This window comes from Mesoplodon bidens (assembly GCF_964165515.1).
Source record: "Mesoplodon bidens genome assembly, chromosome: 4".
Taxonomy (NCBI): domain Eukaryota; kingdom Metazoa; phylum Chordata; class Mammalia; order Artiodactyla; family Ziphiidae; genus Mesoplodon; species Mesoplodon bidens.
In genome coordinates, this window is record NC_138160.1 from 135560720 (window position 1) to 135572967 (window position 12248).

A 12248-nucleotide genomic window follows, 5' to 3' on the forward strand; every position below is an offset into this window, starting at 1 on the left:
TGACTATAAATGTAAGGGTTTATTTCTGGGCTTTCAGATCTCTTTCATTGATCTATATGTCTTTCTATATGCCACTACCATACCATTTTGATTACTGTAACTTTGCAGTAAGTTTTGAAATTAGGAAATGTGAGTCTAACTTTATTCTTTCGTTTTCATCTGTAGAATTTTATAGTCTATCGCTTTATCACAGTTTTTCTGAAGTTTCACTGTAAGGCATCATGATAAGGGCCTTTTGCATTCATTGTTTGGGACACTAAATAGGCCATTGCAGTGTGGAAATACAAGTTCTGTAGGTCTGGGAAATTTTCTTGAATTTTAATTTTGATAATTTCCTCCTCTCTGTTTTCTCTGTTCTGTCTTTCTGGGTTTTCTATCTGTCAGATGTTGGATGCCCAGGAGTTAGTGTCTAATTTTCCTATCTTTTCTATCTTATTGCATATCACTTATTTTTGTTCTGCTTTATGAGATGTTTCCTTAATTTCAGTTTTCAACTCTGTTAGTATTTTTTATTTTGCCTATAATATTTTAAATGTCCAAAAGCTCCATCTTGTTCTCTAAATGTTTCTTTTTTTTTAATTGCACCCGACTCTTGTGTCGTGAATGTGCTATCTCCATGAGAATATTATTGTTTTTTTCATCAGCTTTACTGAGGTATAATTTACATTTGGTAAACTGCATCCATTTAAAGTGTATAATTCACAAAGTTTTGACAGTTGTATATACACCTGTGAAACCAAAAACACAAGATGCAGAACATTTTCATCTCCCTTTAAGACTTCTTATGCCATTTGCAATCCATTCTTCCCTCTATCCTTGACCCTAAACAATCACATTTTTTGCCACCATAGATTTGTTTTCATTTTCTAGAATTTTATTTAAGTGGAATCATATAGTATGTATTTTGTGTGTGTGGCTTTTTCACTCAGCATAATAATTTTGAGATTCATCCACATTGTTTTTTGTATCAATAGTTTGTTTCGTTTCATTGCTGAGTATTTTTCCATTGTGTGGCTATTCTACAATTTGTGTATCTATTCAATTGTTGATAAACATTGGGCCATTTCCAGCTTTTGGCCAATGTAAGCAAAGTTGCTTTAAATATTTGAGTATAAGTGTTTGTGTAGACATAGGTTTTTATTTCTCTTGGAATGGTCATATTGGAGGTGTATGTTTAACTTTTTAAGAAACTGCCAAACAGTTTTCCAAAGCGGGTGTACCATTTTATATTTCCACCAATTATATATGAGTGTTCTTTTGCACACACCCTCACAGTTCTTGTGCTGTCAGTCTTATTAATCTTAGCCATTCTAATGGATATTTAGTACATCTCATTGAGGTTTCAGTTTGCATTTCCCTGAAGATTAATGATATTGAGCATCTTTTCATGTGCTTATTGGCTATTCATACATCTTCCTTTGTAAAGTGTTGTCTATTGAAATTTTTTGCCCATTTTTTAAAATTAGCTTTCCATCTTCTTACTGTTAAATTGTGAGAATCTTTATATATTCTAGATACAAGTCCTTATTCACAAATACATTGCAAATATTTTTTCTAATCGGTGACTTTGTCTTTTCATTTTCTTAGGGGTGCCTTCTAAAGAGCACCTGTTTTTAATTTTGATGAAGTTCAACTTATTTATTATTCTGTGGTTTGTGATTTTTTGTGTTCTAGCTAAGAAATCTCTGCCTAGCCCAAAGTTGCAAAGATTTTCCCTTAGGTCTAACAGATCTGCATACTCTTCTGTGTTTGGAGTTATTCTGAAAAATCTTCATTATTTTGTCCTTCCTTTGTCCCTTATTTCCTAGTTTCATTGCCAGCCAGGAGCCCAGATTCTTTTATGAATTAACATTCCTTTAGAGCTTCTCTCTCATTATTTCTGCACTATAAAGGTTCTCTTCAGCAAAACCATTAGACAATTAGTTCTAGTGAAAATTCTTACCTTCTGAACTATTCTCACTATTTCTCCTGCCTCAAATGTTCTATTTCTTCATTTACAGTTTGGAGGAACATAAAGGCTTAGAATCTAAGCTCATTGATTCATTTACTCATTGCTTTTCAAGAAAAATCTCTTGAGGGCCCACCAGGGCCCCGGGCCCCAGGGATGGAGCCTACACAGCATGCCAAGCCTCACCCCTGCAGTGCTTACAGTCTGGTGCAAAGGGAGGAAATCGACCATGTCATGAGGGGTGTGACAAGTGTGGCAGTTGTCAGGAGGCTGATTTGACAAGGCTTTCCCCCTCTGAATTCTTTTTTTTTTTAACATCCTTATTGGAGTATAATTGCTTTACAATGGTGTGTTAGTCTCTGCTTTATAACAAAGTGAATCAGCTATACGTATACTTATATCCCCATATCCCCTCCCTCTTGCGTCTCCCTCCCACCCTCCCTATCCGACCCCTCTAGGTGGTCACAAAACACCGAGCTGATCTCCCTCCCCTCTGAATTCTGAGCTAATCTAGAAGTTAGCACTTGAGGCTGACGGGGGCCAAAGGATCAGGTTTGGTAAAGCTGGACCAGAGAATGTGACTTCACTCAAGGCCACACCAGGCTTCCTGTTCCTCCCCTATCCCATGAAACTTCCCACTGGGAAACAGGCAAAGCAGCTGCATAAATATACACCTCCCATCCTCGGGATGGGGAGGGGTGACTACCGCAAGGACAAGACAGGCACCCAGAGGAGAGGACACACCCCACAGGCAGACAGATCCCAAGTGAGCACCAAGGTCAAAGTGACGCTACACGCATCATAGTCACCTGTCTCCCCACCTCTGTAGACAGATAAGTGAGTTAAGGGGCTATGGAGGAGGTAAATAGAAGGGCAGAAGCCTTTCCCCACAAGACTTCTACAGGAATCCTATTTTATGGACTCAAGCAGCAACTGGCCAAATCATTTCAAAAGCAAAGATTGTAAAAATTCTATAGAAAGAAGTTCTATTTGATATTGTCTGTGGGTACACGGTATGTGGAGAGACCTCTCAAAGTCAGAGTGCTACTCCAAACATGGTGCATGGACCAGCTGTGAATTGTCACCAGTCAGAGTCAAGATGGGGAGCTGGTGCCAGAATGAAAATCAGCTGATGGTGAATCACACGCGCAGCGTGTGGCTGACATCTTTGCTTTGTAGCAGCACTTCCTTGATAAGGGAAGCAGAGTGCTGATTTCTCTTCTGGCACACATTGCCACCCAGCCGTGAACTGACACTCTGAGGAGCACTCACTGGCCTCATGCTTCAGGATGTCTCCTCCAGCACCCCCCCGGAGACGTGGTGAGGGTACCGGACAGACGGGTATGCCAAGGCACAGTGAGCCTGACCTCGATCTGTGCCTGGCCAGGTGATCGCCATGATCAAAGGCCTGCAGGTGCTCATGGGCAGGATGGAGAGCGTCTTCAACCAGGCCATCAGGAACACCATCTACGCAGCCCTGCAGGACTTTGCCCAGGTGACCCTGCGTGAACCCCTCAGGCAGGCAGTGCGGAAGAAGAAGAATGTCCTCATCAGGTGGGTCTTCAGACAGCCTTTTTCAGGGGGCACATCCAAAATCGGGGTTGCTGGGTGCAAGCCAGAGAGGACGTTCCCAGCTCAGTCAGCTTCCAGGGAAGTGTCTGAACACAGAGGGACCTTCCAGTGAGTTCCAGCAAGTCCTATGAGGCCCTTTTAGGAGACTGGACATTTGGGATGAATTAAGCCTCCATCTCTGGGTTTGGAGCCCATATCCACCACTGTCTAGCTGTGTGAACTTAGTCATGTTACTTACCTTCTCTACACCTCAGTTTCCCTCATTTGTAAACTGTGGATGATGATGGTACCTACTCCACAGGCTGTTGGGATGATGAAATGAGATAATACGTGTATAGACCTAAGCACACAGTAGCACGGAGTAAGTGTGCAACACATATAAGCTATTATTCAAGTTTTAAATATTACAGAGATTTAAATGGACTAATGAAACTGTCCTATAAGCAAAAAAGAAAAATAGCCATCCTTCACTCAGGTTCTCTCCCACTGTGTGGCCTCAGAGCTGAGTTCTCAGACAGCCAGTGGGCATCAGCATCACTGGGGCACTTGTAAAATGCAGACTTCTGGACTGCACCTCAAATCTGTGAAGCCAGCAACCCTGCGGATGGGGCCCTGGAGTGAGCATGTTTCACAAGCGTGCCAGGAGTTCTAAGGCACGTGGTCCTGGAACACCATGGACTCTAGAAACAGGCTTGCAGTGCCTCTTTCCAGCTGGTCTGAATCCCAGTTCTTCCTTCCCCAGTGTCCTACAGGCAATTCGGAAAACCATCTGTGACTGGGAGGGAGGCCGAGAGCCCCCCAATGACCCGTGCTTGAGAGGGGAGAAGGACCCCAAAGGTGGATTTGACATCAAGGTGCCCCGGCGTGCCGTGGGGCCCTCCAGCACACAGGTAAGCAGCTCCAGGCACAGGCCAGCTCTGCTGACTCAGAGGCCAGCCAGGCTATGGTAGGTCATCCTGGCTGGACCATGGGGCAGTGGGGCTGGGGGTCCTCAGGCAGGAGGGGCAGGGTCAAGCGGCTGCTCTAGTCTTATTCTGCCATCTTGTTTTGTTATAAGAGGGAGGACCACTGACTTAAGATTCAGGAGACCTGGATTCTAGTCCTAGATACCTGTGTGACCTCGGGCACGTTACACAGATCTCTTTGTGCCTCAGTTGTCTAATCTGGCAAATGGGGGTAATAGCAGGCCTGGGTATCCTAGCCCTGTGAAGTACAGGTTCCAAAGTATAGGAGAAGTTTAAAGTGGAATCTGTATGCATCTGTCCTGTCCCTGTTTAATGAATGCTGACCCCCGCTTCCCCTGTAGTGATGTCCTAGCTTGGGAATTCCCAAGTTCTGCCTCTGACTTGCTGTGGGATCTTGGATAAGTGCCTTGACCTCTCTGAGCTCTGGTTATCTTCTCCGTTAAATGAAAACTTTGGATGAGATCACGTTACTGACAAAACACCGCTCTTGTTATTCCCCGTACCCCCCCCCCCCAAAATCACAAGTATCCAAAGCCCTCAACCACTTAGAGAAAGCCTAATAATCAGAGATATTCAGAGTTGCCAACCGGAGCTTTTTCAACAACGAGAGGTTGTCTATGGCTTATCCAAAGTAGTCGTTAGAATTACAGAAAAAAAAGTAAAGAACCTAGGCATCTCAGTTAAATCCTTGCCCCCTACTTAAGGATAAATAGTTTCTGGTAGGCTTTTTGAGGTATTGAGAAAAAGCATATGGACCCATTACAGCTTTTAAAGGTCTTACAGGCCCCCAAAGCCCCAGGCTGGGAACTCCTGCTTCACATGACCTTTAAACCTCTCTCATCTCTGAGATCCTGATACCTTGAATCATCTGAGATGAGCCATCTGAGGCCCACCCCTGACGCTTCTCACTGTATGTGTGTCTGTGTCTGGGCACGGGGTGGGGGCAGGGAGGCGGCACCGGGGTGAGCTGGGTTCTCAGCACTGGCATCGTAGCTTCCCTTGGCCCGCAGCCCACAGATCCCTTTGCACTTATCTTGCCTGCTCGAGAGACGTGGAACTTCTCAAGGAAGCTTCTACAGACGGTTCTGTGTCATGCCAAGGGCCAGAGACCTTTCCAGTCCAGAATGGCCTGGAGGGGCTGAGCAGGGCTTCTGGGCATTGCTTCCGGGCGAGGCAAAAGAGAAACTGGAAAGGAGGAGGTCGCAAAAGGGGGCCAACAGGCAGAGAATGAGAGAGGGGTGGGGGGCAGGGAGGGAGAACGGAGCATTTATAAAGATAATATGAGAGGGAGTGTCACCAACGGGCCCCCCCGACACCCCCAAGTCATGTTAGCGTGGCCCAGACATACTTGATAGACTCCTAGACAGTCAGCTTGGAAGAGCCCTTAGAGACAAACTAGTCCCAAACTAGTTCCTCCCCCTATTTTGCAGATGGGGAAACTGAGGTCCAGAGAGGGGAAGTGACTTGTCCAAGTCACAAGGTGAGTTTAGATGGAGGTGGGACGAGAACCAGGTCTCCTGACTCCCACCCTGGGGCTCTGTTAGGGCCTTGGGAGCACAGTAGACATGGCATCTGGCAGAGCTGGGAGGTGACTGTTCTGGTGAATTAAATGCTTTGTTTAATAAAAGTAGGTGGGGAAAACCTTTCCCCTCTTAGGGATGAAATGGATTTTCAAATAGTTAGAATTTGGTACAAATCAGTCGGCGCCCGCACAGACTGGATTGAAGACTCCTCTCTTGGAGGACTCCAAAGGCCGTCATTAGAGCAGTGCCTCTCGAGTCTTAGGGATGGTCAGCCGTGCCCACCGACAGGATTGCAGAGGATGGGCTGCCTGATAAACCAGCAGCCCCGTAGTTCCTTCACCACAAAGGAAAGTGCTGTGCCAGGGATGGCGTGCCACTCCTTTCTGTGGCCGTGCTGCCCAGCCCAGGCCAGGCGCATGGTGGGTGTGGTCCTAGAGAAGATCAGAGGCGGCCAGCATGGACGTGGTGGCAGAGGGAGGTTGGAGCATCTCAGAGGTGGTCGGCAGGTGGCCTCTAGCAGTCGTGGCGGCTTTCCCACCGTATACAATACCTCTTGCTTTTCTCTCTCTCTCTCTCTCTTCTCTCTCTCCCTCTTCCCTGTCTCTCCTGCCCTCCCATTCCCTCCTCCTCTCTCCTATCTATGTCTTAGGCCTGCCAGTGGTCCCCGCGGGCTTTGTTTCACCCCACTGGTGGCACACAGGGCCGAAGAGGCTGCCGATCCCTGGTATAACACCGCCTGGCTGGGTTGGTTGGGTACCCTTCTCCAGGAGGCAGCACGAATGGACTAGCCTGGCTGCTCACGGCCCCTTCCAGCCCTAAGATTCAAAGACACGTGATGTGGAAAGATGTAGATTAGCACTTGCGCCCTTTGCACTTAAGGCCCTCTGTAAGCAGGAGTTAATTGTCTAGTAGGCCTCCTGTGTAAGTACCGATCTTCACCTGCTTTCCACCCAGCATTTCGGCAAGCTGTACCACGCAGCTGATGCCTGCAGAGGCGCTGTCCCTCGGTCTTGAGGGTCAGAAACCTGAGGTGGTGGGGGGCTTGCTCTGATCCTACCCCATTTCACAGTTCCTTGGAATGTCAGGGCTGAAAGGGACTGGTTGGAGAAAGCATCTGGTGCAACCTCCTCACGTTAGCAGACAAGAAAACTGAAGCCCAGAGTGGGACTTTGTTGCCCAAGGTCACACAGCAAGTCAGGGGCGTACCTAGCCTTGAACCCCATTCTTTTGACTCTGAGTCCAGTGCTCCACCCCTGGTGCCACCGTGGCTGTCCAGTAAAGCAGGGAGCGACTCCAGGGTGACGTGGAATGAGGTTCTCCTCTGATGCCCACGCCCTGGGCCAAGCAGAGCAGGCAGGACCCTGGGCCTTGAAAGACCTGGTATTACCAGGTCCTCCTACCCGGGAGGCCGCCTGCCCCAGGCAGAACATCCTGCCAGGCTGGCCAATCTCCTTCTTGAAGGTTACACATTCCAAATTTACTTCTCCAACCCTAAACTGGTGCTTCCTTAAGACAGTGCTTTTTAAGGGCAGATATCTTCAGAAAAAAAGAATAGAAACACAGCACAAAGCAACCTTTTCCCTTGGATGGGGGGCCAGCCCCTGACCTTCCCATCTTCCTTTCTCTTTCAAGCTGTACATGGTGCGGACCATGCTTGAATCGCTCATCGCAGACAAAAGTGGCTCCAAGAAGACCCTGCGGAGCAGCCTGGATGGACCCATCGTCCTCGCCATAGAGGACTTCCACAAGCAGTCCTTCTTCTTCACCCACCTGCTCAACATCAGTGGTGAGCCGCCCTGTCGGGGGCAGGGGGAGGGCTCCCAGGAACTTGACCGTCTAAGGCTGTCGGGCCAGAAGTTGCAAAGAGACGTGATCATCTACCCAAAGGGGCACATTTTGCCACCAAAGAAAAAAGGCACACTTTCCAGTAGGCTCTGGGAAAGGCCAGGCTCAGTCCAGCTATTCTGACTCAGCTAAATCTGGTAGATATTTGTAGCTAATTGGTTATGAAGTTCCCAGTAAAGTGGGATTACAAACAGGTGACACCCTCAGACACATGCAGGGACCAGATCAGCCTTTTGTTTTTAAGCCGCAGTGCTGAGCTGATTAGTGCCCGTTGCTCCTAGCAAAGGAGGCTCCCGGACTGCACCTGGATCCCAAGTCCCCCGCTCCACCTCTCCTGTTGGTGGGATGCATGTGCAGGTGGGACAGAGGTGGGGAGTGGAGGGAGAGCAGCATCCCAGGGTCCTGGGAGGGGTGATGTGTCTGTTGGTATTGAAAAGAGTGATCTTAAACAGCCCAGACTTCTCCATAGGGAGCGGCCTAGGAAGGGTCTTCAAGGCCTCTGTAAGGGATCCATAATTACCACAAGCAAGGGTCATGGCTGCAGTCTAGTTAAAAGCGGGCACCCGTGGATCTGTCTTGACACTTATAGCAAGCACATTTTGACACCCCGACACACACACACACACACACACACACACACACACACAGCTGGGTGAACAGACACTGTCGTCTTCTTTTTTTTTTTTGGCCACAATGCGCAGCTTGCGGGATCTTAGTTCTCCGACCAGGGATTGAACCCACACCCTTGGCAGTGAAAGCATGGGATCCTAACCACTGGACCACCAGGGAATTCCCCAAACACTGTCTTCTAAATAGACGTTAGGCTGGCCTTCAGGTACAGGAGAGCAGGGTCTACTGATCGAGTCATATTCGTGAGTACCTGCTCTGTACCTAGCACAATGAAAGAAGAATAAAAGTTTAAAAAAAACCAGTAAGAACTAAGATCTTCGGGTGCTTCCGATGTGTAACCCAAGGCTCTCTCCCTTATGCTTCCAGAAGCCCTGCAGCAGTGTTGCGACCTCTCCCAGCTCTGGTTCCGAGAATTCTTCCTGGAGTTAACCATGGGCCGGCGAATCCAGTTCCCTATTGAGATGTCCATGCCCTGGATTCTAACAGACCATATCCTGGAAACCAAAGAACCTTCCATGATGGAGTAAGAGGCAGGGTTGGGCCAGCAAGGAGGTTCCCGAGGTGCAGGTAGAGGGCAGTTTGCCAGCCAGCGAGCCCTGTTCTTTCCAGAACTTTCCAGATGAGGCAGTGTGCCCCACCCAGGATCAGGTCACCACCAGATGTGACTCAGCCTTGCAGAAAGGTTCAGAAATCTACCAGACCATCCGTCCTTCCCAGACTTTGTCAGTCTCATAACAGCCATGCTGGGAAAATTATCATCTCTGGGGATAGGGAAGCTAATGGCCTTAACGGCCACCAGATTTCTTTTAGTCCCAGACTAATTTTTTTCAGGCCTTGGATTTATTAACATCATGGACTTTGATTTCTGTGGGCAGACAGTAAAGTAAGTCATTCCTAAGTGGAGGCTGGAAACATCCTAGACCCTGAAAGGGTCTCTTTTTCCTAACTCTGAATTTGTTCACCCAACTGTTCATATTTCCTAAGCAAGTTTAAATCTGCCTGCCTTAAGAGAGATCATTAGTGAGCTACTGGCCGTTGTTTTTCCCTCTTCAGATACGTCCTCTACCCTTTGGATCTGTACAACGACAGCGCCTACTATGCTCTGACTAAGTTTAAAAAGCAGTTCCTGTACGATGAGATCGAAGCTGAGGCAAGTGATTGCTTCTCCTTTTGTTCTTATAATCGTGTTCCAAGAGTCTGGACTTTTCAGATCTCTAGCTGGGCACAAAGTGGGGTGTCTTAGTCCACTTGGGCTGCTATAATGAAATACCACAGACTGCAGGGCTTATAAACAACAGAAATGTGTTTCTCCCAGTTCTGGAGGTTAGAAGTCTGAGATCAGGGTGCCAACCTGGTCAGGGGAGGGCCCTCTTCTGGGTCCCAGACTTCTCGCCATGTCCTTATATGGTGGACGGGGCCAGGGAGCTCTCTGGGTCTCTTTTATAAGAGCACTGATCCCATTTATGAAGGCTCCATCCTCATGACCTCATCACCTCCCAAAGGCCCCACCTCCTAATTCCATCACCTTTGGGGGTTAGGATTTCAACACATGAATTTTGGGGGGACACAAACATTCAGACCATAGCATGGGAGATCAGTGACTTGCTTTGGAGACTGATCTTTATAAACATCATGATCATCAAAAGGGACCTAGAACAGGATGATAGTCTTTCTTTTTCAGATGTTTAGGGATGGCAAATGTTAGAACTGCATGGGTAAAATATGGGTCTTTTACAGTTGGATTAATTGGCTAATAATAATAACAGTAATGCTACCTATCAATTATTATATGTTTACCATTTGCCAGGTATAGTACTAAGCACTTTATGGACATTTTAAATAATCTTTACAGTAATTTAAGAAGTGTATGCTACTGTCCATTTTTCAGATAATAAATCTTAGAGTGTTCAGGTATCATTACCCCCACATCACACAGCTTACAGAGTCTCATTCTAGTACTGGTAGGATGGAAATAGCCATCCTCTCACCTATGAAGCTGTTGAATAGTCGCTCAATGGCTTTATTTCTGAAATCGTCAGGAAAGGCTGGATATGTTGCAGTTACAGATAATCATACATTCTTAGTAGCTTGGGACCAAAGGTTCATTTCTCCATTGCATGTTGGCTGGGGGCTCTGTTCTATGGAGTCTGGGATATTCACTAGTTGCCATGGCAGGGGGACGTGTCAGGGTGAATCATACTCTGATACTTAAAGCTTCCACCTGGAAGTGACACATGTCATTGGTCAAAGCAAGTCTCATGGCAGTGCCTCCTTTCAAAGAGGAGCGAGGAAGTGCAGTCCTACCACGGGCCGGCAAGGACCAGAAACGGGGGATCAGGAGCACTAAGGACTATGAAATATCTCAATTTTGTCATCTGGAAATTGGAATGAGAGTCTCTGCTCCACCTAAGTACACGGGATTATATAAATGTAGAATGAGGCCAATTGTCACACAAATATAAGGCATTCTTATTTGTAAAGGAAAGATGTGTTTTAGGACAAGCATTACCACCAAATTAGTTTGAAAGTTTATGTATTTCAAAGAAAATCTAGTAGAGGCGCTGCTTTCTTTCTGAATCTTCCAGTTGCTATGGGAGTTGAAAACCTTGATGGACCCCAATGCAAATCTATCCTGTTTGTCTCCTGAGCAGTACACAAACTTGGAAAGAAAGATTCCAGTAGACAAGTTAATTGGTTGCATCGCAGCTTGGACAGGTCCATTTTCCAATAAGATTTTAGATAGTCATGTTCTCCAACAGGTTGAAAACAAAAAATCTAGAGTGTCATATGTCCAAGTGACATTTAAAAAATAAATGTAGGGGCTCCCCTGGTGGTGCAGTGGTTGAGAGTCTGCCTGCCGATGCAGGGGACACGGGTTTGTGCCCCGATCCGGGAGGATCCCACATGCCGCGGAGCGGCTGGGCCCGTGAGCCATGGCCGCTGAGCCTGCACGTCTGGAGCCTGTGCTCCGCAACGGGAGAGGCCACAACAGTGAGAGGCCCGTGTACCGCAAAAATAAATGAATGAATGAATGAATGAATGAATGAATGAATGTAAAGAAAGCACACAGACAAGCCCTGGATAACACTGGAGGCCATGGAGCAGAAGTATAGATTGAGAGCCCGAGCTCATGGCCTGCCCCCCTTTCTCTTCCCATCTTCAGACTCTGTTCTGAACCAGGAAGGGCCTATGTGTGGGTCCCCAAGCTTTGTCTCCCTCCTGTGCCCCAAAACGATGGCCCCTTGGCCAACCCCAGGCCCTAGGGGTGCACACACCTGCAGTGCAGTCCACCCTCAGGGAGGAACCCAGGGAAAAGAGCACACAGGGCCTGGAAGGAACTTGGGCTATTTGGGCAAGAATATTCAAAGCTGGTTATCGAAGGGGGGCATGAGTTGGGCACCCCACCCTGGATCCTATGGGTCCTTTGCCTGAAGGAGGCCCCCTTAGGGATCCTTGAAGCTCAGATTCCAGGCAGAGGCCTTGGTTACCTGCATATGAGGACAACACTGCACACAGCACTGTGTTTTTATGTTCAGAATAACATTTAGTGTGTAAAATAAAAGATATGAAAGCTCTTTGAATAAAGAGTTAACCTTATGGAACTGGGGGTTTGGTGCAAAAAGGATTGAAGATTAATCCCCTAAATACAGTCTATTTCCTTTGAAGTGATACTGTTACCCTGGTACTATCAGAGCCCATCTCCTTAACGCCCCGCCTTTGGCCGTTCCCTGCTCTTGCCATCATTGGAGGATTTGCTTTCGGTCC

The 12248-nt window shown here is 47.3% G+C and overlaps 1 protein-coding gene across 1 annotated transcript in view; it reads left to right on the forward strand.

The window, feature by feature from the left end:
* The window catches only part of CYFIP2 (cytoplasmic FMR1 interacting protein 2), a 133536-nt gene that overhangs the window by 48491 nt on the left and 72797 nt on the right, over positions 1-12248 (forward strand). Inside the window, exons 14-18 of the mRNA XM_081230941.1 lie at positions 3336-3502; positions 4263-4410; positions 7641-7794; positions 8850-9006; positions 9537-9633. Of these exons, the coding sequence (XP_081087067.1) occupies positions 3336-3502; positions 4263-4410; positions 7641-7794; positions 8850-9006; positions 9537-9633 (723 nt within the window). The remainder of the gene's footprint in view (positions 1-3335; positions 3503-4262; positions 4411-7640; positions 7795-8849; positions 9007-9536; positions 9634-12248) is intronic.